The sequence below is a fragment of the Ranitomeya variabilis genome, chromosome 4 (assembly GCF_051348905.1).
Source record: "Ranitomeya variabilis isolate aRanVar5 chromosome 4, aRanVar5.hap1, whole genome shotgun sequence".
NCBI lineage: Eukaryota > Metazoa > Chordata > Amphibia > Anura > Dendrobatidae > Ranitomeya > Ranitomeya variabilis.
Window position 1 is genome coordinate 14,438,384 of NC_135235.1, and position 23,442 is coordinate 14,461,825.

At 42.8% G+C, this 23,442-nt stretch overlaps 2 protein-coding genes and 1 long non-coding RNA gene across 5 annotated transcripts in view; 2 read left to right on the plus strand and 1 right to left on the minus strand.

The window, feature by feature from the left end:
- Positions 1-12,961, plus strand: part of LOC143769447 (guanylate cyclase 2G-like) — a 34,964-nt gene extending 22,003 nt beyond the window's left edge. For all 3 annotated transcript variants that reach the window (XM_077258029.1, XM_077258030.1, XM_077258032.1), the window contains 6 exons: positions 404-596; positions 1,523-1,697; positions 2,978-3,076; positions 4,915-5,006; positions 10,565-10,672; positions 12,420-12,961. In XM_077258029.1, the coding sequence (XP_077114144.1) occupies positions 404-596; positions 1,523-1,697; positions 2,978-3,076; positions 4,915-5,006; positions 10,565-10,672; positions 12,420-12,443 (691 nt within the window). In that variant the 3' untranslated portion in view covers positions 12,444-12,961. The remainder of the gene's footprint in view (positions 1-403; positions 597-1,522; positions 1,698-2,977; positions 3,077-4,914; positions 5,007-10,564; positions 10,673-12,419) is intronic.
- ACSL5 (acyl-CoA synthetase long chain family member 5) overlaps positions 1-23,442 on the minus strand; it is a 369,346-nt gene that overhangs the window by 126,214 nt on the left and 219,690 nt on the right. The window lies entirely within an intron of this gene.
- Positions 13,083-14,132, plus strand: LOC143769448 (uncharacterized). The gene is made up of 2 exons (XR_013214400.1): positions 13,083-13,486; positions 13,519-14,132. It is a non-coding gene; the product is annotated as an uncharacterized LOC143769448 (long non-coding RNA).

The following is a 23,442-nucleotide window of genomic DNA, read 5'->3' on the forward strand; positions in this document are numbered from 1 at the left end:
GGAATTCTGCCCCTGAATGTAAAACACTTGTAACTTACTCCCTGACTGCAAGCGATTGAAAACTATGGGAGGGTGAAGCTGCAGATATTCTGTCTTATATGTTACAATGAGTAAATGTTACTTGCGTGAAGCATCTCGCACCTAAACTCCATGGATAATTCTATGGTTGTTATTGGAAACCGTCAGCAAGCATGTCATAGACTGACACCAGCCTCACTGCTTGGCTGAGATCCTGTAATGTAGGTTTCTAATTACCTGACCCCAGATATTAGTGCCCCCTGGTCATAGCCCTCTACTTTTTTTAAAGCCACCACTTTCCGCATTCTTCCTCTGAGATGATGGGGGGCGCTTCCCTCGGGTTTACATTGGGGGGGCAATGTCACTGTGTATCTTCCATGTTCAGCTTCATTGCAGAGCAGCTCATGGCCGGTAAATCGGTGGAACCGGAGAGCTTCAGCTCGGTGACCATCTTCTTCTCGGACATTGTGGGCTTCACCACCCTGTGCTCGGCCAGCACGCCCCTCCAGGTGGTGGATTTACTCAATGACCTGTACAGCTTGTTCGACGAGATCATCAAAGCGTACGACGTGTACAAGGTAAGAGGGGCCCCGGGGTTGTATTGTGAGCAATCTTCATTATATGGCAGGAATATTCTGATAATCCGGCATCGTTGGTGCTGCTGATTCTAGTTCATCTTGAGCGTTAGGTGACCTCATATTTCTTACAGCTGAAGGTTTGTTACAATTACATCCAGTTTAGACAAGTCACTTGTACTTCACACATTCAATTTAGGACAGGAGAGATTGTAGTTGCTGCTTCCTTCACAGAGATTGTGTACTTTTTACAGCTGAGTGTTTGTTACAATGTATTAGATCAGAATCTTTTCCCAGCGTCATGATAGAAACAAGATTTGTTCAGTTCAAAGACAGCAAGCACAGATCTCGAACCTAGTATTATATAGTTAAAGGCATTTGTATTCTACAATTCTTCATTTACAGAAGACTGGAATCTTTCTAGTTTAAAGGGGCTGTCCATTTCAGAGAGCAGCGAAAGTGGGTCCGTGCTGCAACAATTTATTATCAGCAGCCCATTCCTTGATCTTAGGCTAAGTTCACACTAGCGTTGTGCGCCGCTGCGTCGGCGACGCAACGCACAACGCACGCAAAAACGCGGCAAAACGCACGCAAAAACGCTGCGTTTTGCGACGCATGCGTCGGTTTTTGCCGAAAATCGGACGCAAGAAAAATGCAACTTGTTGCGTTTTCTTGGTCCGACGCTTGCGGCAAAAAAGACGCATGTGTGGCACAACGCAACAAAAAAAAACGCATGCGTCCCCCATGTTAAGTATAGGGGGCGCATGACGCATGCGTCGCCGCTGCGTCGCCGACGCAAACCCGACGCACATTAGCTTAACGCTAATGTGAACGTAGCCTTAACTAGCCGCACATCTGCCCAGTTACAGACTGCAAGTAATCAGACCATGCTGAGAGTTGTAGCTTTGATTGCCAGCCACTGTTTACAGGTGGAAACTATTGGAGATGCTTATATGGTCGCCAGTGGTCTCCCTCTCCGCAACGGCATTGGTCACGTGGAGGAAATTGCCACCATGTCTCTGCATTTCCTCAGCGCAATGATGACCTTCAGAATCCGACACATACCAGACGAAAAGCTGAAGCTGCGCATTGGTCTGAACACCGGTATGTGACTTATCTGGACCCACACCTGCATCACATGTGGAGTCACTGCGTACATACTTCAGAGCTGCACTCACTATTCTGCTGGTGCAGTCACTGTGTACATACATTACATTACTGATCCTGAGTTACCTCCTGTATTATACCCCAGAGCTGCACTCACTATTCTGCTGGTGCAGTCACTGTGTACATACATTACATTACTGATCCTGAGTTACATCCTGTATTATACTCCAGAGCTGCACTCACTATTCTGCTGGTGCAGTTACTGTGTACATACATTACATTACTGATCCTGAGTTACACCCTGTATTATACCCCAGAGATGCACTCACTATTCTGCTGGTGCAGTCACTGTGTACATACATTACTGATCCTGAGTTACATCCTGTATTATACTCCAGAGCTGCACTCACTATTCTGCTGGTGCAGTCACTGTGTACATACATTACATTACTGATCCCGAGTTACATTCTGTATTATACTCCAGAGCTGCACTCGCTATTCTGCTGGTGCAGTCACTGTGTACATACATTACATTACTGATCCTGAGTTACATCCTGTATTATACCCCAGAGCTGCACTCACTATACTGCTGGTGCAGTCGCTGTGTACATACATTACTGATCCTGAGTTACATCCTATATTATACTCCAGAGCTGCACTCACTATTCTGCTGGTGCAGTCACTGTGTACATACATTACATTACTGATCCTGAGTTACATCCTGTATTATACCCCAGAGCTGCACTCACTATTCTGCTGGTGCAGTCACTATGTACATCCATTACATTACTGATCCTGAGTTACATTCTGTATTATACCCCAGAGCGGCACTCACTATTCTGCTGGTGAAGTCACTGTGTACATACATTACTGATCCTGAGTTACCTCCTGTATTATACCCCAGAGCTGCACTCACTATTCTGCTGGTGCAGTCACTGTGTACATACATTACATTACTGATCCTGAGTTACATCCTGTATTATACCCCAGAGCTGCACTCACTATTCTGCTGGTGCAGTCACTGTGTACATACATTACTGATCCTGAGTTACATGCTGTATTATACCCCAGAGCTGCACTCGCTATTCTACTGGTGCAGTCACTGTACAAGCACATTATAATTATTATCCTCTGAGCAGCTCCCACATCTGTCCTGTCCTGAGGAACCTTATATAATGTGAATGCTGCTCTGGATGATTTCAGGTTGAGCTTCTGCTTGCACTGATGTCTCCTTGCTATTCTGTGACTTTCTCACCTCCTGTTTCTCCTGTTTGCAGGTCCTGTGGTAGCCGGGGTGGTGGGTGTGACGATGCCGAGGTACTGTCTGTTTGGGGATACTGTTAACACCGCATCTCGCATGGAAAGCAACAGTTTACGTAAGTGAAGCCTGGTACATTGTTCCAGCACTGCAGCTGTGATGTTATCGGTGTAAGATAAGTTACATCGTTTTATCGCATTAGTTCCTAGTATGTAGGACTTGTATGGTACAACTGTGTGACCACCACTTGGAACTGTTACGTGAGCTCTGTATAGCACTATTATGTAGGTAATATAAGACTTTATTATAATATGAGCACAATATTGAACTATTATAGAGGTACCACATGTCGGTATTGTGTGTGTGCTGTATGGCACTATTATGTAGGTGCTGTAAGACATTAATGTCACAGTTCACGGGGAGGATACCTTTATCATCCCCACCACTCACACCAATTTGTCATGAACCGGGGTTGTTTGGTTGCCCCTGGTTCTTTATGAAGGGGATTTATCTATATCCCACTTCCCAGTTCCGGTTTGGAACTTGCAGCTCTCTGGCGCCCCCTTACCCTCAGGTGAGACAGGGCACTGCACCTAGGATAATTAGTCGCCAGAAAGGCTGCCTTACTTTGTACTGGCTTATGGGCACACTGCAGCGAGGGCGATATAACTACTCCCACTCAGGTGGGAACAATAATTAACGCCGCCATCGATACAAAGCCTCCCAAACACACAGGACAAATTCCGCTGCCACCAGCTCCGATTTCTTAATTATTAACGGGTCCGGAGCCATCCCAGATTAGTAGCGTATTTCACTTCAGAGGACTTGACAGTTCGTTATAGAGCAAAGAGAGACAAAGATAGTAATTTTATATTCTACTCCAAAAAAAGGTAGGCAGTGTTTACAGAAGTATAAAAAGATATTATAAAGAAGACAAGTATCGGATGTACAGTACAATTACAAATAAAATGGGTTTAAAGTTGAAAAAACACTTCACATTTTGTTCAGATCATTTCATCTCCTGGCTGACCATATTCTCAGGGGGACACATCAAGATGCATATCACACATCTTTATAACAGTTAGACCCCATACATAAAGACACTGGAAGACTGCTGCTTCACTCACTTATTTCCCAGCCTAAAACCAAGGCACTCCCCCCTGTGGTGACCTCACTCAGGGCTGAATCCTCCCCTTTCTTAGAGCTGTGACAAGCCATTTTTATACATAGCTCGCTGTATGAACCTCGTATATGAATGACCATGATCAGGATGTGCACCACATTGGGGGGGGAATCTTTTAAGTGTAAACATGGCGTAGTTACATGACCCGCTGACAGAGAAAACCGCTCCTTGCACTCGTTGGGTTTAGCTCCTAGCGATTTCCGTGAGCTATAGATCTCTCAATGGACATCCAGAATATATAATCCTTATATCTCTAGCCCGGATTGGTGCCAATATACATTACCTTAAAGAACAATAGAAATCCCATGCTTGCTGTACCAGTTTTGGCCAGTATCAGGTGGGAGGGGGGAATGAGGCGTTTTACACAGTCTGGTTTTCGCAGCACCAAGCCACAAAAATTCCGGAGGGAGGGGGAAATGAGGGGTTTAGGATTACACACGCAGGCACAGGAAACTGCAGCAGAGCGCCCTGTATGTGTAATTGAAGTAATCAGAACTTTTCTATGTCCTGACAATTAATATGTTAGCACTTTATGGGATTATTGTAGCAGCATTATGTGACAATATTGTGTGTGCACTGTATGGCTTACTCATGTAGGTAATATATGACAATATTATGTGTGCACTATTTTGCACTGTATGCTCTTAGTGTTCCGTACAATATTGCAGCATTTTTCATTGTGTGTTTTGCGGTTTTGATCGTGTGTTTTTTTTTTTAATGTCCTGCTATTTAGATCATATTTATAACTATAATAAGATGTGATTCATCCACAGCTCTGAGGATTCACATCTCTGAGACCTCGGCCAGCGCTTTGAAGCAAATTGGTGGATATTCGTTATCTGAAAGAGGATGGATCCAAGTGAAGGTAAAAGCAGCCAGATTATCGCCTGCTAATCTGCATAATATATATTAGTTTCCTTTATTATGTATGTTACCGCACCTATTTACACAGTGTCCTCTCTTGTTATGTACAGCTCCGTCTCTTACATATCGGATTATATAGAGCCCTGTCTTTATTACATACCGCCTTGTCTTGTTGGATGTATAATGCAATGACGGCTGATGGAGCATGGGAAAGCTTCTTTTCTAATGGAGGAGCTGATGGACTGGTCGTCTGGTTACCGGCTGCTCTATTAGCAATCATTTTATATCTAACAAGAGAGGGGACTATGTAATAAAAGAGGGCGCTGTGAATAACAAAAATAAGAGGAATACGCTATGCAAGAGACAGTACTGTACATAACAGCAGAGGAAGCTATATAGTAAGGGAGGGCATCATATATAACTAGAGAGGATGGTACGTAATAAGGGACTGTGTTATACATAATAAAAGAGGAAACTATATAACTAAGGATGGCGCTATACATAATAAGTGAGTACACTATATACCAAGGGACTGTGCTGTACATAATAAGTGAGTACTTGCAAAAAGTGAGAGCAGCACAGAAAAACAAATTCAGCGTGCAAAGCCCCTCAGGCATGTACCAAACCTTATAATAAGAGTCCAAAAATTCAGAGGCAGCACACCATTGCAAATAAGTTTCAAAAAGTGTTCAGGTTTTAATAGCCCATCATGGCGACGTTTCAGCTCATGGAGAGCCTTTCTCAAGCAAGGTATTGGTGTACAAACATGGTATTTATCATACAGACAATTGAAAAATACTTAATAGTATTCGTGCAAAAAAGGTTATAACAGCTCATGAGACAGTGTGCATATAGTGCCCAATATAAGTGCAAGCATAATAAAGTGCAGTGCAATAGTATACAAACATAAAAGAACATACAGTGAATGATTCAGTGTTAATTAGCAATCTACACTCAGCTGCATTACATATATCATTTCATGGCTCACCCCAACGAAACTTTGGCCATGATGGGCTATTAAAACCTGAACACTTTTTGAAACTTATTTACAATGGTGTGCTGCCTCTGACTTTTTGGACTCTTAATAAGCGAGTACACTATATGCTAAGGGACACTGCTATACATCATAAGTGAGTACACTATGTACTAAGGGACTGTGCTATACATAATAAGTGAGTACACTATATACTAAGGGACTGTGCTATACATAATAAGTGAGTACACTATATACTAAGGGATGGTGCTATACATAAATGAGTACACTATACACTAAGGGACTGTGCTATACATAATGAGTACATTATATAGTAAGGGACTGTGCTATACATACTGTAATAAGTAAGTACACTATATACTAAGAGACTGCCATACATAATAAGGCTACATCCCTGTATCTGTGTGCAGTGTCGGTGTGCATCGAGCTTATACAGACGCATAAAATCGGATCAGAAGAGGACATTCTCTGACCCTCACGAATCTCATTCTCAGATCCGTGATTTTCATGTATGTGTGTGAATGGATCTATCAAACTCTACAAGCTCGTGTGCTGTCCGATTTATAAAAAAAAAAAACAAACAAAAAAAAAACCTGGAAGCACACGGACATTTCACACTAAGGGTATGTGCACACGTCAGGATTTCTTGCAGAAATTTCCTGAAGAAAACCGGAAATTTTCTGCAAGAAATCCGCATTTTTTTTTGCGCATTTTTTTCGCGTTTGTTTTTAGCATTTTGCAAGCGTAATTAGCTTGCAGAATGCTAAAGTTTTCCAAGCGATCTGTAGCATCACTTGGAAAACTGACTGACAGGTTGGTCACACTTGTCAAACATAGTGTTTGACAAGTGTGACCAACTTTTTACTATAGATGCTGCCTATGCAGCATCTATAGTAAAAGATAGAATGTTTAAAAGTAATAAAAAAAAAATAAAAAAAATGGTTATACTCACCTGCAGACAGCCGATCTCCTCAGCGGCGTCCGTTCCTATAGATGGTGTGTGTGCGCAGGACCTTCGATGACGTCGCGGTCACGTAGCCGTGGAGGAGAGTCTCCTCTCATCCACCCTGGGTACCAACCGCACATAATCTGCTTACTTCCCGCATGGTGTGCACAGCCCCGTGCGGGAAGTAAGCAAATCAATGCATTCCTAGTTGTGCGGAATCCCCTGCAATTCCGCAAATTTAATGAACATGTTGCTTTTTTTTCCGCGATGCGATTTTTTTCGTGGAAAAAAATGCAACATTTGCACAAAAAATGCGGAATACCCTGAAAATAATGGGAAGCATATGTTAGCGGTTTTTTTCGCGTTTTTATAGCGAAAAACGCGAAAAAAACGCAAAAAATACTGAACGTGTGCACATGGCCTAAGGGATTCTACAGATAACATTATCACTCCACGTCACACAGCGCAGATACAGAATAATATCCACATCCAGGCACCGCTGACGTCTCGTCTGATTAGAGCCGTTTTCTGCTGTTTGTTCTCCATCTGGTCAGACCTTCATGTCGCCATCTCCCAGCCACGACTCGTCTTCTCACAATGATCGTCGCAGCCCTGAAAATAACAAGGTCACATATATTGTATACATACGTGTGTCTCCTCCCCTGAATACAGTAGGGGAAATAAGTATTTGATCCCTTGCTGATTTTGTATGTTTGCCCACTGACAAAGACACGAACAGTCTATAATTTTAAGGGTAGGTTAATTTTAACTTTGAGAGATAGAATATCAAAAATAAAATCAAGAAAATCACCTTGTATAAATTATATAAATTTATTTGCATTTGGCAGTGAGAATTAAGTATTTGATCCCCTACCAACCATTAAAGTTCTGGCTCCTACAGACCAGTTAGACGCTCCTAAACTACTCGTTACCTGCATTATAGACAGATGTCTTAGGCTAGCTTCAGATTGCGTTAGTGCAATCCGGGTAGCGCGAGCGCTAGCGGATTGCGCTAACGCAATGTCTTTTTCGGGGCCGCGTTCAGGGGTTGCGTTAACGTCCCCGCTCTCGCAGATCCCCGATCTGCGAGAGCGGGGAACGGACCTCTGGCGCGCCGCGGACGCTGCAAGCAGCGTCCAAGGCGCGCTACAAAAGACCGGCACATCGCTAGCGCGTGCCGAAAATGACACGCGCTAGCAATGCGCTCTAACATTGCCGGCAATGGGAGCGCTAACGGACGCGTTGCACGGCGTTAATTTCGCCGTGCAACGCTGTCCGTTAGCGCTATCCCATTAACGCAATGGGAACCTAGCCTTACATAGTCTCCTTTATAAAAGACTCCTGTCCACAGACTCAATTAATCAGTCAGACTCTAACCTCTACAACATGGGCAAGACCAAAGAGCTTTATAAGGATGTCAGGGACATGATCATAGACCTGCACAAAGAATGGGCTACAAAACCATAAGTAAGACGCTGGTTGACAAGGAGACAACTGTTGGTGCAATAGTAAGAAAATGGAAGAAATACAAAATGACTGTCAATCGACATCGATCTGGGGCACCATGCAAAATCTCACCTCGTGGGGTATCCTTGATCATGAGGAAGGTGAGAGATCAGCCTAAAACTACATGGGGGGAACTTGTTAATGATCTCAAGGCAGCTGGGACCACAGTCACCAAGAAAACCATTGGTAACACATTACACCGTAAAGGTTTAAAATACTGCAGTGCCCACAAGGTCCCCCTGCTCAAGAAGGCACATGTGTGGCCCGTCTGAAGTTTGCCAGTGACACCTGGATGATTCTGTGAGTGATTGGGAGAAGATGCTGTGGTCAGATGAGACAAAAATTGAGCTCTTTGGCATTAACTCAACTCGCCGTGTTTGGAGGAAGAGAAATGCTGCCTATGACCCAAAGAACACCATCCCCACTGTCAAGCATGGAGGTGGAAACATTATGTTTTGTGGGTGTTTCTCTGCTAAGGGTACAGGACTACTTCACCGCATCAATGGAAGAATGTATGGAGCCATGTATCATAAAATCCTGAGTGACAACCTCCTTCCCTCCTCCAGGACATTAAAAATGGGTCATGGTTGGGTCTTCCAGCAAGACAACGACACAAAACAAACAGCCAAGGCAACAAAGGAGTGGCTCAAAAAGAAGCACATTAAGGTCATGGAGTGGCCTAGCCAGTCTCCAGACCTTAATCCCATAGAAAATGTATGGAGGGAGTTGAAGCTCCGAGTTGCCAAGCGACAGCCTCAAAATCTTAATGATTTAGAGATGATCTGCAAACAGGAGTGGACCAAAATTCCTCCTGACATGTGCGCAAACCTCATCATCACCTACAAGAAACGTCTGACTGCTGGGCTTGCCAACAAGGGTTTTACCACCAAGTATTAAGTCTTGTTTGCCAGAGGGATCAAATACTTATTTCTCACTGCAAAATGCAAATAAATTTATATTATTTATGCAATGTGATTTTCTGGATTTTATTTCTGATATTCTATCTCTCATTGTTAAGATTAACCTACCCTTAAAATTATAGACTTACAAAATCAGCTAGGGATCCAATACTTATTTCCCCCACTGTATGTACCCCAGTAACCCCACCATTAAAAATATAAAGTGATAATCAGCACTGTGCCCCCATTACCTATAATCTCTGCCGCCCAATAATATAAACTATTCAGTCTGTGACTCCCCATTACCTGTAAGGCTATGTGCACACGGAGAATATGGAAGGTTTACAGTTCAGGAAAAGTGAATGAGATCCCTGACGTCTCGTGCACACACTGCTTATTTTCTCCTTGCTGATTTGCAGCACATAAAAGTCTGAATAATGTCAATTCTTGCAGGGTCTTTCACCCGTACTAATGGGGAAAATACGTAACAAAAGCGTGGAAAAAATGTGGAAACACATACATGTATTTTACGCAACTTTCTTCCTGCCAACACATTAGGATATGCACAGGATTTTCTCCGGCAAATCCTGAACGTGAGCACATAGCCTTAGTCCCCGTCCTGTGTCCCCATCATTCACTAGAATGAATTAGGGGTGAGAGAAGAAGCCATCAGGTGCTGAGGGGAAGGTTTCTCCTTGTGGAGAGTGACATACCAGCTGCGGCTTGTCATGGTAAGGAGGCTTATTCGTCGTGCAATGCTCCTCTGGGAAAATTAATATGCAAATTGCCTCTTCAGAGCCTCTCACCTAATTACAAATTAGTTCTCATGCCTCGCACTGACGAGGGCCAACAGCCCCAAACACTGTCTGCGAATTGAGATACTGATTTGGCTTTTATCCTAAGTCATATTGCACGACTCGTTAAAGGGTTGATTGTGACTTGCAGGATCGCTACTTCCAACAGGTGGCGCTATAGAGTTAAGTCCTCTTTTTTTTTTTTTTTTCTCTGAAGAGGCAATTTGCTTATCAGGTGCTGAACCTCCCTCACCCCCTCCCAATTCATCACAAGACCCTGACAGCGTCATCTCCCACCCTTCAGAAGGTAAACAATAATAAATGTGCGGCACATTATCTGCAGATTTACTGCACTGTATAATACTCCGACTTACATCAATATAATAACGAAAATACTAAATAATAACAACATGTTCTTAGGGGAAAGGAAAACAGCGGACATACTGGCTGAAGGGTAAATCTGGCTTCCGAATGCCCCTACCAGACTTTCCGGATGATGCGGAAGATTCTTTCTATGGGTCGTATGAAGTAAGTGTCTGATACCAAGAATAATGTGTATACCAGTTATATATATATATAGTTATATACAGGAGATACCCAGGTTATACCAGTTATATATATATAGTTATATACAGGAGATACCCAGGTTATACCAGTTATATATATATATATATAGTTATATACAGGAGATACCCAGGTTATACCAGTTATATATATATATAGTTATATACAGGAGATACCCAGGTTATACCAGCTGTACATATAATTATATACAGGAGATACCCAGGTTATACCGGCTGTACATATATAATTATATACAGGAGATGCCCAGGTTATACCAGCTGTACATATATAATTATATACAGAAGATACCCAGGTTATACCGGCTGTACATATATAATTATATACAGAAGATACCCAGGTTATACCGGCTGTGCATATATAATTAAATACAGGCGATGCCCAGGTTATACCGGCTGTACATATATAATTATATACAGGAGATGCCCAGGTTATACCAGCTGTACATATATAATTATATACAGAAGATACCCAGGTTATACCGGCTGTACATATATAATTATATACAGGAGATGCCCAGGTTATACCGGCTGTACATATATAATTATATACAGGAGATGTCCAGGTTATACCAGTTATATATATATATAGTTATATACAGGAGATACCCAGGTTATACCGGCTGTACATATATAATTATATACAGGAGATGCCCAGGTTATACCAGCTGTACATATATAATTATATACAGGAGATGCCCAGGTTATACCAGCTGTACATATATAATTATATACAGGAGATATCCAGGTTATACCAGCTGTACATATATAATTATATACAGGAGATGCCCAGGTTATACCAGTTATATATATATATAGTTATATACAGGAGATACCCAGGTTATACCGGCTGTACATATATAATTATATACAGGAGATGCCCAGGTTATACCAGCTGTACATATATAATTATATACAGGAGATGCCCAGGTTATACCAGCTGTACATATATAATTATATACAGGAGATATCCAGGTTATACCAGCTGTACATATATAATTATATACAGGAGATGCCCAGGTTATACCAGCTGTACATATATAATTATATACAGGAGATGCCCAGGTTATACCGGCTGTACATATATAATTATATACAGGCGATGGCCAGGTTATACCGGCTGTACATATATAGTTATATACAGGAGATACCCAGGTTATACCGGCTGTACATATATAATTATATACAGGAGATGCCCAGGTTATACCAGTTATATATATATATAGTTATATACAGGAGATACCCAGGTTATACCGGCTGTACATATATAATTATATACAGGAGATGCCCAGGTTATACCAGCTGTACATATATAATTATATACAGGAGATGCCCAGGTTATACCAGCTGTACATATATAATTATATACAGGAGATGCCCAGGTTATACCAGCTGTACATATATAATTATATACAGGAGATATCCAGGTTATACCAGCTGTACATATATAATTATATACAGGAGATGCCCAGGTTATACCAGTTATATATATATATAGTTATATACAGGAGATGCCCAGGTTATACCAGCTGTACATATATAATTATATACAGGAGATGCCCAGGTTATACCGGCTGTACATATATAATATTATACAGGAGATGCCAGTATGCCCCATAGCACTCTATACTGTATATTATACAATTTGTTATTGTTACTAAATTCATTAGTTTTTGGTTTTTTTCTTCTAACAGTCAGAAGAGATCAGTGTTCCCTGAATAAAGACCCCTCGAGCGGAAATCTAATCTTCATTGGTCCGTCAGTGATTGTGATTTGCTCATCTAAATACCTTTTATTAGATATTTTACTTACATTAATTCCACAGCGATTTACAGACATCAGGGTCCTGTGTGAAAAAGTGATTGGCCCCTAAACCTAATTGGTCGGTCCGCCCTTAGCAGCAACAACTGCAATAAAGCGCCTGTGATAACTGGCAGTGAGTCTTTCACAACACTCTGGAGGAATTTTGGCCACTCATCTTTACAGAATTGCTGTAATTCATCTACATTGTAGGTTTCCGAGCACGAGCCGCCTATTTAAGGTCATGCCATAGCCACTCAATCAGATTAATGTCAGGACTTTGACTAGGCCACTCCAAAGTCTTAATTTTGTTTCTCTTAAGCCATTCAGAGGTGGACATGCTGGTGTGTTTTCGATCATTGTCCTGCTGCAGAACCCAAGTGCGCTTCAGCTTGAGGTCACAAACAGATGCGCGGACATTCTCCTACAGGATTTTTTGGTATCTTTATTTTTATATAGCGCTAACATATTACGCAGCGCTTTACAGGTTGCACACATCATCATCGCTGTCCCCGATGGGGCTCACAATCTAAATTCCCTATAAGTATGTCTTTGGTAGACAGCAGAAATCATGGTTCCATTTACCACAGCAAGTCTTCCAGGTCCTGAAGCAGCAAAACAGCCCCAGACCATCACACTACCACCACCATATTTTACTGTTGGCATGATGTACCCATTCTGATATGCTGTGTTACTTCTCCACCAGGTGTAATGGGACATACACCATCCAAAAAGTTCAACTTTTGTCTCATCAGTCCACAGAGTATTCTCCCAAAATTCTTGGCGATCATCAAGATTTTTTCTGGCAAAACTAAGTGGAACCTTATGTTCTTCTTGCTCAGCATTGGTTTTTGTCATGGAACTCTGCCATGCAGGCCATTTTTGTGAAGTCTTTCTTATGGTGGAGTCATGAGCACTGACCTCAACTGAGGCATATGAGGACTGCAGTTCTTTGGATGATGTTGTGGGGTCTTTTACCACCTCTTGGATGAGATGTTGCTGCGCTGTTGGGGTAATTTTAGTGGGCCGGCCACTCCGGGAAGGTTCACAACTGTTCCAAGTTTTCGCCATTTTTTGATAATGGCTCTTACTGTGGTTTGCTGGAGTCCCAAAGCAAAGGAGTTTATATTTTTTTCCTGTGTTTGCGTCGGTTTCCTCCGGGTCCTCCAGTTTCCTACCACACTCCAAAGACCTAATGATAAGCAATTTAGATTGTGAGCCCCATTGGGGACAGTGATGATCATGTGTGTGCAAAGCGCTGCAGAAAAAGAGAGCGCTATATAAGCAAAGCATAATAAATAAATAATTACTTTGTTTCTCATTTTTTCCAGAATTTCTTTGGATCGCAATATGATGTCTAGCTTTTGAGGAACTTTTGGTCTACTTCACTTTTTGAAGCAGGTCCTATCTAAGAGATTTTGTGATTGAGAAAAGGTGTGGCAGTAATCAGGCCTGAGTGTGGCTGGGGAATTTGAGCTCAGCTTCCCAAAAATGTGATAAATTAAATATGGTTTGTTTTAATGGGGGGACAAACACTTTATCACACAGGACCCAGTAGGTTTGGATTTCTTTTTCCTTTAATAATAAAGACCTTCATTTATAAACTGCATTTTGTGATTACTTGTGTTATTACTTTGTATAGTATTTGTTTGGTGATCTGAAACCTTTTAGTGTGACAAAAATGCAAAAGAATAGGAAATCAGGAAGGGGCAAATACTTTCACTCAACTGTATTTGGTTATCACTGCTAATGAAACGTGACACTACATTCAGCAGGACGTTGCCTTTTTCTTAACGCCGTGGCTCATTTAAATTTATTAACTATCAAGGATCATCCAAAAATCAATTTCGCTATTGATTCTTTTTCTACCGGTCTTCTGACTGTTTCCTTCTGCTTTGTGTAAGACATTCCTGATAATTCTAACCCTTGTTATACATTATATGTTTATATTGATGTTTTCAGAGCTTTTGGAATAAATTACAATTTTCTGAATTTCTTGACATTCATTAATAAATGGATCCAGTGCTTCCCTGCGCATTTATACTGGTGGTTATGGATCCCTGCGATCAAAATCATAGATATCAAATTCTCATTTTTTTTTAGTCAGAAAGCTGTACAGTCGGCAATATTCTATTCTCTTTTCTTCTTCAATAAATGATAGTTTTCAAGAACATCTTTACATAGCTGCCTGTCTTGTTACAGTATAGTTAGAGCTCAAGTCTGCAGGACCAGCTCCAGGTTTTCGTGGGCCCCGGGCGAAAGAGTCTCAGTGGCCCCTTTAACACACACCACAACTTATAAGGCACAGATAAGAAATATAGGTACAGTACAATGCCAAAGATTTCACTCACTTCTTACATTATATGAGTGATATCTATTGTACATTTTACAATGGCTCAGAAACCGGCGACTCCTCTCAGCGCACAGTGTGATGGCCGACTTATCAATAAGGACCAGACAGTATAGTCCTCCACACAGTATTACGGGCACCCCATAGTCCTCCAAAAAGAATTACGGGCACAACCTAGTCCTGCATACAGTATTATGGGCACCTCATAGTTCTCTATACAGTATTATGGGCCCCACATAGTCCTCTATGCAATATTATGGGCTCCACATAGTCCTCCATACAGTATTATGGGCACCACATAGTCCTCTATACAGTATTATGGGCCCCACATAGTCCTCCATACAGTATTATGGGCACCACAAAGTCCTCCATACAGAATTTTGGGAGACCACAAAGTCCTCCATACAGTATAGTGGGCACCACATAGCCCTCCATACGGTATTATGGACCCCAAATATTGTTCCATACATTATATAATGTCCCCATATATTGCTCCATATAGTATAATGACCCCATATATTACTCCATACAGTATAATAGGCCCCTTATATTATGCCATGCAGTTTAATGGGCTCCACACAGTGCTCCATACAGTATAATGGGCGGGCCCCATATAATGCTTCAAACAGTATAATGGGCACCATATATTGTTCCATACATTAAAAAAATTAAATACCTCTCCTCGTTCCCCGCAGCTCTGGTCTCCTCAGTGTCTCCTGGCTCTCTGCACTGCTCGGCGACGCTAAAGACACTGGAGCTGCGGGGAATGAGGAGAGGTGAGTGGGGGCCTTGACTCACTGGCCCCATAGGGTGCCGGTGTCCCCGATGCTGAGTGGGACCCCCATTTATTCAGAGCCCTTTCCCTTGCCGGGGTACCTGGTGGTGACGTCGCCCCCTCAAGTCTGTACCTGAATATATCATATGTGTGTGTGTGTGTATGTGTGTGTGTATATATATATATATATATATATATATATATATATATATATGGGTGGTGCTGTTGTGCTGTTATGGACAGTAACACGCTGCCACTTTAAGAGACAGCACCCCCTTGTCTGGTGTGATGGAATGTTCTGCTTCCCCCTGCTATAGACTGTGAAGATGAACTGCCCTAGAATAAGGGGAGGAGTTGAGCCTGAACTGTGTGTGTGAGCTGAAGCTGCTACAGAGAGAACTTTGTGCTGTTTGCTACAAGAAAGCTCCCACAGCCTGGGACGGAGTGTACTTGTGAAATTTGCAAGACTTTTCCGGGTACAGCAAAGGTGGCTGTTCTGTGCTAGTTTGTGAAGCCACGAAGATACTGAGAAAGGGACTTACAGTTTCCAGGAGCATCCCTAGGACCCAGAAGCAAGGAGAGGACCACGCTTCACAGAGCTGACAGAAAACCGTGCGCACCACCATATTAGACTGCTGGGGGCCCCCTGGGACTGGACCTGAGTCCCCAACATCACCGTGAGTCTGTTCCTGTTTGGTGCACCTGTTAGGGCCTAGTGTAGGCTTCAATAGTCAGTACACGGGAGCCATGTGGCCTGCTTAGTAAAGGCCAGGGAGGTTATATGTAGAGTAGCATCATCACTTGTTTATTGTTTACATTTGCTGGTTAGACATATTTTGAGTCTGTAATAGTTGGAGCACCGTGCTATTTTACGGACAAGATAAAGTTTATAACTTGTAAAGTGTCTCTTGCCATTGCATGCCCCTGTTTGCATCTTCTTCACCCACTTCATTCCTTGCCTCCCAATAAATCTACTCTTTGTTGTTTGCACCTCATCTTGTGTACACTAGTCTTCCTGCACCGTGGTGGTCCCCCGGCCCATCGCTTCATATATTTACCCACTGCTCAAAAAAATAAATGGAACACTTAAACAACAGAATCTACCTCCAAGTAAATCAAACTTCTGTGAAATCAAACTGTCCACCTAGGAAGCAACACTGATTGACAATCAATTTCACCTGCTGTTGTGCAAATGGAATAGACAACAGATGGAAATTATTGACAATTATCAAGACCCTCTCAATAAAGGAGTGGTTCTGCAGGTGGGGACCACAGACCATATCTCCGTACCAATGCTTTCTGGCAGATGTTTTGGTCACTTTTGAATGTTGGTTGTGCTTTTACACTCTTGGTAGCATGAGACGGACTCTACAGCCCACACAAGTGGCTCAGGTAGTGCAGCTCATCCAGGATGGCACATCAATGCGAGCTGTGGCAAGAAGGTTTGCTGTGTCTGTCAGCGTAGTGTCCAGAGGCTGCAGGCACTACCAGGAGACAGGCCAGTACACCAGGAGACGTGGAGGGGACCGTAGGAGGGCAACAACCCAGCAGCAGGACTGCTACCTCCGCCTTTTTGCAAGGAGGAACAGGAGGAGCACTGCCAGAGCCCTGCAAAATGACGTCCAGTAGGCCACAAATGTACATGTGTCTGCACAAACGGTTAGAAACCGACTCCATGAGGATGGTCTGAGTGCCCGACGTCCATAGATGGAGGTTGTGCTCACAGCCCAACACCGTGCAGGACGCTTGGAATTTGCCACAGAACACCAGGATTGGCAAATTCGCCACTGGCGCCCTGTGCTCTTCACAGATGAAAGCAGGTTCACACTGAGCACATGTGACAGACGTGACAGAGTCTGAAGACGCCGTGGAGAGCGATCTGCCTGCAACATCCTTCATCATGACCGGCATTTCTTTGGAGGGCAGCACAGCCCTCCATGTGCTCGCCAGAGGTAGCCTGACTGCCATTAAGTACCGAGATGAGATCCTCAGACCCCTTGTGAGACCATATGCTGGCGTGGTTGGCCCTGGGTTCCTCCTAATGCAGGACAATGCCAAACCTCATGTGGCTGGAATGTGTCAGCAATGCCTGCAAGTTGAAGGCATTGAAGCTATGGACTGGCCGCCCGTTCCCCAGACCTGAATACGATTGAACACATCTGGGACATCATGTCTCGCACCATCCACCTACTTCACGTTGCACCACAGACTGTCCAGGAGTTGGCAGATGCTTTAATCCAGGTCTGGGAGGAGATCCCTCAGGAGACCATCCGTCACCTGTACACTATACACTGTATACAGAGCTCCTGTGTATAATGTCACTGGTGATCCCTGTATTACCTGTACACTGACACTATATACAGAGCTCCTGTGTATAATGTCACTAGTGATCACTGTATTACCTATACACTGACACTATATACAGAGCTTCTGAGTATATTGTCACTGGTGATCACTGTATTACCTGTACACTGACACTATATACAGAGCTCCTGTGTATAATGTCACCGGTGATCACTGTATTACCTGTACACTGACACTATATACAGAGCTCCTGTGTATAATGTCACCGGTGATCACTGTATTACCTGTACACTGACACTATATACAGAGCTCCTGTGTATAATGTCACCGGTGATTACTGTATTACCTGTACACTATACACTGTATACAGAGCTCCTGTGTATGATGTCACTGGTGATCACTGTATTACCTGTACACTGACACTATATACAGAGCTCCTGTGTATAATGTCACCGGTGATCACGGTATTACCTGTACACTGACACTATATACAGAGCTCCTGTGTATAATGTCACCGGTGATTACTGTATTACCTGTACACTATACACTGTTTACAGAGCTCCTGTGTATGATGTCACTGGTGATCACTGTATTACCTGTACACTGACACTATATACAGAGCTCCTGTGTATAATGTCACTGGTGATCACTGTATTACCTGTACACTGACACTATATACAGAGCTTCTGAGTATATTGTCACTGGTGATCACTGTATTACCTGTACACTGACACTATATACAGAGCTTCTGAGTATATTGTCACTGGTGATCACTGTATTACCTGTACACTGACACTATATACAGAGCTCCTGTGTATAATGTCACCGGTGATCACTGTATTACCTGTACACTGACACTATATACAGAGCTCCTGTGTATAATGTCACCGGTGATTACTGTATTACCTGTACACTATACACTGTATACAGAGCTCCTGTGTATGATGTCACTGGTGATCACTGTATTACCTGTACACTGACACTATATACAGAGCTCCTGTGTATAATGTCACTGGTGATCACTGTATTACCTGTACACTGACACTATATACAGAGCTTCTGAGTATATTGTCACTGGTGATCACTGTATTACCTGTACACTGACACTATATACAGAGCTCCTGTGTATAATGTCACCGGTGATTACTGTATTACCTGTACACTATACACTGTATACAGAGCTCCTGTGTATGATGTCACTGGTGATCACTGTATTACCTGTACACTGACACTATATACAGAGCTCCTGTGTATAATGTCACTGGTGATCACTGTATTACCTGTACACTGACACTATATACAGAGCTTCTGAGTATATTGTCACTGGTGATCACTGTATTACCTGTACACTGACACTATATACAGAGCTTCTGAGTATATTGTCACTGGTGATCACTGTATTACCTGTACACTGACACTATATACAGAGCTCCTGTGTATAATGTCACCGGTGATCACTGTATTACCTGTACACTGACACTATATACAGAGCTCCTGTGTATAATGTCACCGGTGATTACTGTATTACCTGTACACTATACACTGTATACAGAGCTCCTGTGTATGATGTCACTGGTGATCACTGTATTACCTGTACACTGACACTATATACAGAGCTCCTGTGTATGATGTCACTGGTGATCACTGTATTACCTGTACACTGACACTATATACAGAGCTCCTGTGTATAATGTCACTGGTGATCACTGTATTACCTGTACACTGACACTATATACAGAGCTTCTGAGTACAGTCATATGAAAAAGTTTGGGCACCCCTATTAATCTTAAGCTTAATGTTTTATAATAATTGTTTTTTTTTGCAACAGCTATTTCAGTTTCATATATCTAATAACTGTTGGACACAGTAATGTTTCTGCCTTGAAATGAGGTTTATTGTACTAACAGAAAATGTGCAATCTGCATTCAAACAAAAGTTGACAGGTGCATAAGTATGGGCACCCTTATCATTTTCTTGTTTTAAATACTCCTACCTACTTTTTACTGACTTACTAAAGCACTTTTTTTGGTTTTGTAACCTCATTGAGCTTTGAACTTCATAGCTAGGTGTATGCAGTCATGAGAAAAGCTACTTAAAGTGGCCACTTGCAAGTTGTTCTCCTGTTTGAATCTCCTCCGAAGAGTGGCATCATGGGCTCCTCAAAACAACTCTCAAATGATCTGAAAACAAAGATTATTCAACATTGTTGTTCAGGGGAAGGATACAAAAAGCTGTCTCAGAGATTTAACCTGTCAATTTCCACTGTGAGGAACATAGTAAGGAAATGGAAGTGTGAAGGAAGAAATTAAGAAAGAATCTCCATTTTGTGCTTTTCGACTCCATTTTGTTGTTTTGATATAAATTTTGTTAGTAGGCTAAAGGTTACAGCTGTTATGAGATTTTGATGAGACCTTGATTGTTGCAACCTCGGTAGAACATGAGACTGAGGGTGTATTGTTCTACAAAACTTTGACGCACAGATTGTTCCTGCATTCTTATAGGCTAAGAACCGTGAGCGTGTTCTTATGCTGATTGGTTGAAGTGTAATTTCTATGACTATGATAAAGTCATGCAGAATAAACGGGGGCTAGAGATCTGCTCGATCCCCCATACAGAGACACACGTCTCCGTCTGGTCATTTTCAGTTGCCGGCAACACTTTATATATTAATTTGGAAATCACTGGGTTAACCGTGAAGGATCACTTTAAATCCTCCCTCAACAGTTGGTGCCAAAACCCGGGATCCAAGCAGGAACGCTTCTGCCCCCCCGGAGGACAACAAGACAAAGGACCCTCGGACCGGACGCAGGCACTGGAAAATTAGGACTGATCATCCCCCACAACAACCACGGTAAGTTGGCAGTTATACTGTTCAGACTAACCGTTTGGTGTGGTTTTCCTGTGTTTGTTGCTGCAAAGAGGATCTGAGGTTTGTCCCCGGAGTGGGATGATTCTTGGGTGGAATCATATAGAGGTGTAGTTCCGTTGGAAGCCCAGTGCTCGAACCGTACCTCATAAGGGACGGACACCCCGGATTAACCAGTGATGTAATTCTCTTTACAGTCAAAATACCCTGAATTCCTGATCACTATTAGAATCAGGCGCGGTGAGGTGATCGAAGATTGGGTAGGATGCGTAACTCAGGAATACATAGATATATATGTGTATGTCCAGGGGTGTCCGGAGGGTTAAGTCTAAGACGCCCTCCTCCTTTCACTGAGTACCGCGATTTTGGGTTGTCTCAGCGGGGGACAGGTAAAAACCCCAGTGGAATAGGCTACACAGCTGCTCTGGTAACTATACACGACTAAGTAGGGGTATTTAACTCTAAAGGAGAATCAGTCCGTGGAAGAAGAAGACTTTGAATTGTGTGATAAAAATTTGATATTGTTAGCCCAAAGAAGGGAAAAGAAATCTGTCAGGAATGCAGGGAAAATATTCTCAATCTGGTATGTGAATTGTGCGATGAAGATTTTGTAGAAATTAATTAAGTCTGAGAACTGCTGTATTTCCGGTTCTGTGTTTGTCTCTAAAATATCCGATGGGCGGGGGGAGTTATACAGCTGCGTTATGGCTTTCTTCTGTGCTGAGGAATGCTTTGATTCTTCCTATCTCCGTGTTTCTGGTAGGGAGGGGCAGCAGCAGGTCTGTTGTGGATTCTGTTTGTGGGCTCCCTCTGGTGGTTACTGCTGGTACTGGGTGACTTTGGTGGGTTGCGGCCTTTGGTTTCCACCTGTCCATCAGAGGCTGGGTGTTTCCTATTTTACCTGGCCTTTCTGTCATTCCCTTGCCGGCTATCAATGTATTCAGATGTGCTCTGTTTGGTTCCTGCCTACCTGCTCCCAGATCTTTCAGGATAAGCGAAGTGCTGATTTTCAGTTGTTGGTTTTTTTTTGTCCAGCTTGCTTATTATGTCTCTATGCTAGCTGGTAGCTCTAGTGGACTGAGGTTCTCCCCATGTGCCATGAGTTGGCACATGGGTTCTTGTAATCTCAGGATGGTTTTTTGATTAGGGTTTTTTGCTGACCGCTCAGACCCCTTTTGTATCGTTCTGCTTTCTAGTTTACAGCGGGCCTCAATTTGCTGAACCTATATATATCATCTCTATGTGTGTGCCTTCCTCTCATTTCACCGTCAATACATGTGGGGGGCAACTATACCCTTTGGGGTTCATTCCTCTGGAGGCAAGTGAGGTCTTTATTTTCTCTGCAGTACTAGTTAGCTCTTAGGCTGGTGTGTGGCGTCTAGAACCAACGTAGGCACGCTCCCTGGCTATCTCTAGTTGCGTTTGTCAGGCGTAGGGCAGCGGTCAGCCCAGGTTCCATCACCCTAGAGCTCGTCCGATATTTTGTATTACTTTGCTTGTCCCTTGCTATCCCTAGCCATTGGGATTCATGACAGTATAGCCGGACCACAAAGTGTTAATTGTTTGGGCTGAAGCAGGAGAAAAAGAAGTGTTTAAGGGAAATTTATTTATTTATTTTTTTCCCTTCAGAGTTTTGCTGCCTAGCCCTTAATTGCTGTCTAGCTGCTTCTTACCTCCTCTTAACCCTTGAATGGCTCTGATATTAGCTGTTTAACATGGATGTCCAGAGTTTGGCTTCCAGCCTGAGTAATCTCGCGGCAAAAGTTCAAAACATACAGGATTTTGTTGTTCACACTCCCATGTCTGAACCTAGAATTCCTATTCCAGAGTTCTTTTCTGGAGATAGATCTACCTTCCTGAATTTCAGGAACAATTGTAAATTGTTTCTTTCTTTAAAATCTCGCTCCTCTGGAGACCCTGCTCAACAGGTCAAGATTGTAATATCTTTCCTGCGAGGCGACCCTCAGAATTGGGCATTTGCATTGGCACCAGGGGATCCTGCATTGCTCAGTGTGGATGCGTTTTTTCTGGCATTGGGATTGCTCTATGAGGAACCCAACCTGGAGATTCAGGCTGAAAAGGCTTTATTAGCCCTCTCTCAGGGGTATGATGAAGCGGAAATATATTGTCAAAAATTTCGGAAATGGTCGGTGCTTACTCAGTGGAATGAGTGCGCCCTGGCTGCAAACTTCAGAAATGGTCTTTCCGAGGCCATTAAGGATATTATGGTGGGGTTCCCTACGCCTACAGGTCTGAATGAGTCGATGGCTATGGCCATTCAGATTGATCGGCGTTTACGGGAGCGCAAACCCGTGCACCAGTTGGCGGTGTCTTTTGAACAGGCACCTGAGACTATGCAATGTGATAGAATTCAGTCCAGAAGTGAACGGCAAAATTATAGGCGGAAAAATGGATTGTGTTTTTATTGTGGTGATTCAGCTCATGTTATATCAGCATGCTCTAAACGCACAAAAAGGGTTGATAAATCTTTTGCCATTGGTACTCTGCAGCCTAAGTTCATTTTGTCTGTGACTCTGATTTTTTCACTGTCTTCCATTTCCGTCGATGCCTATGTGGATTCGGGCGCTGCCCTGAGTCTTATGGATTGGTCATTTGCTAAAC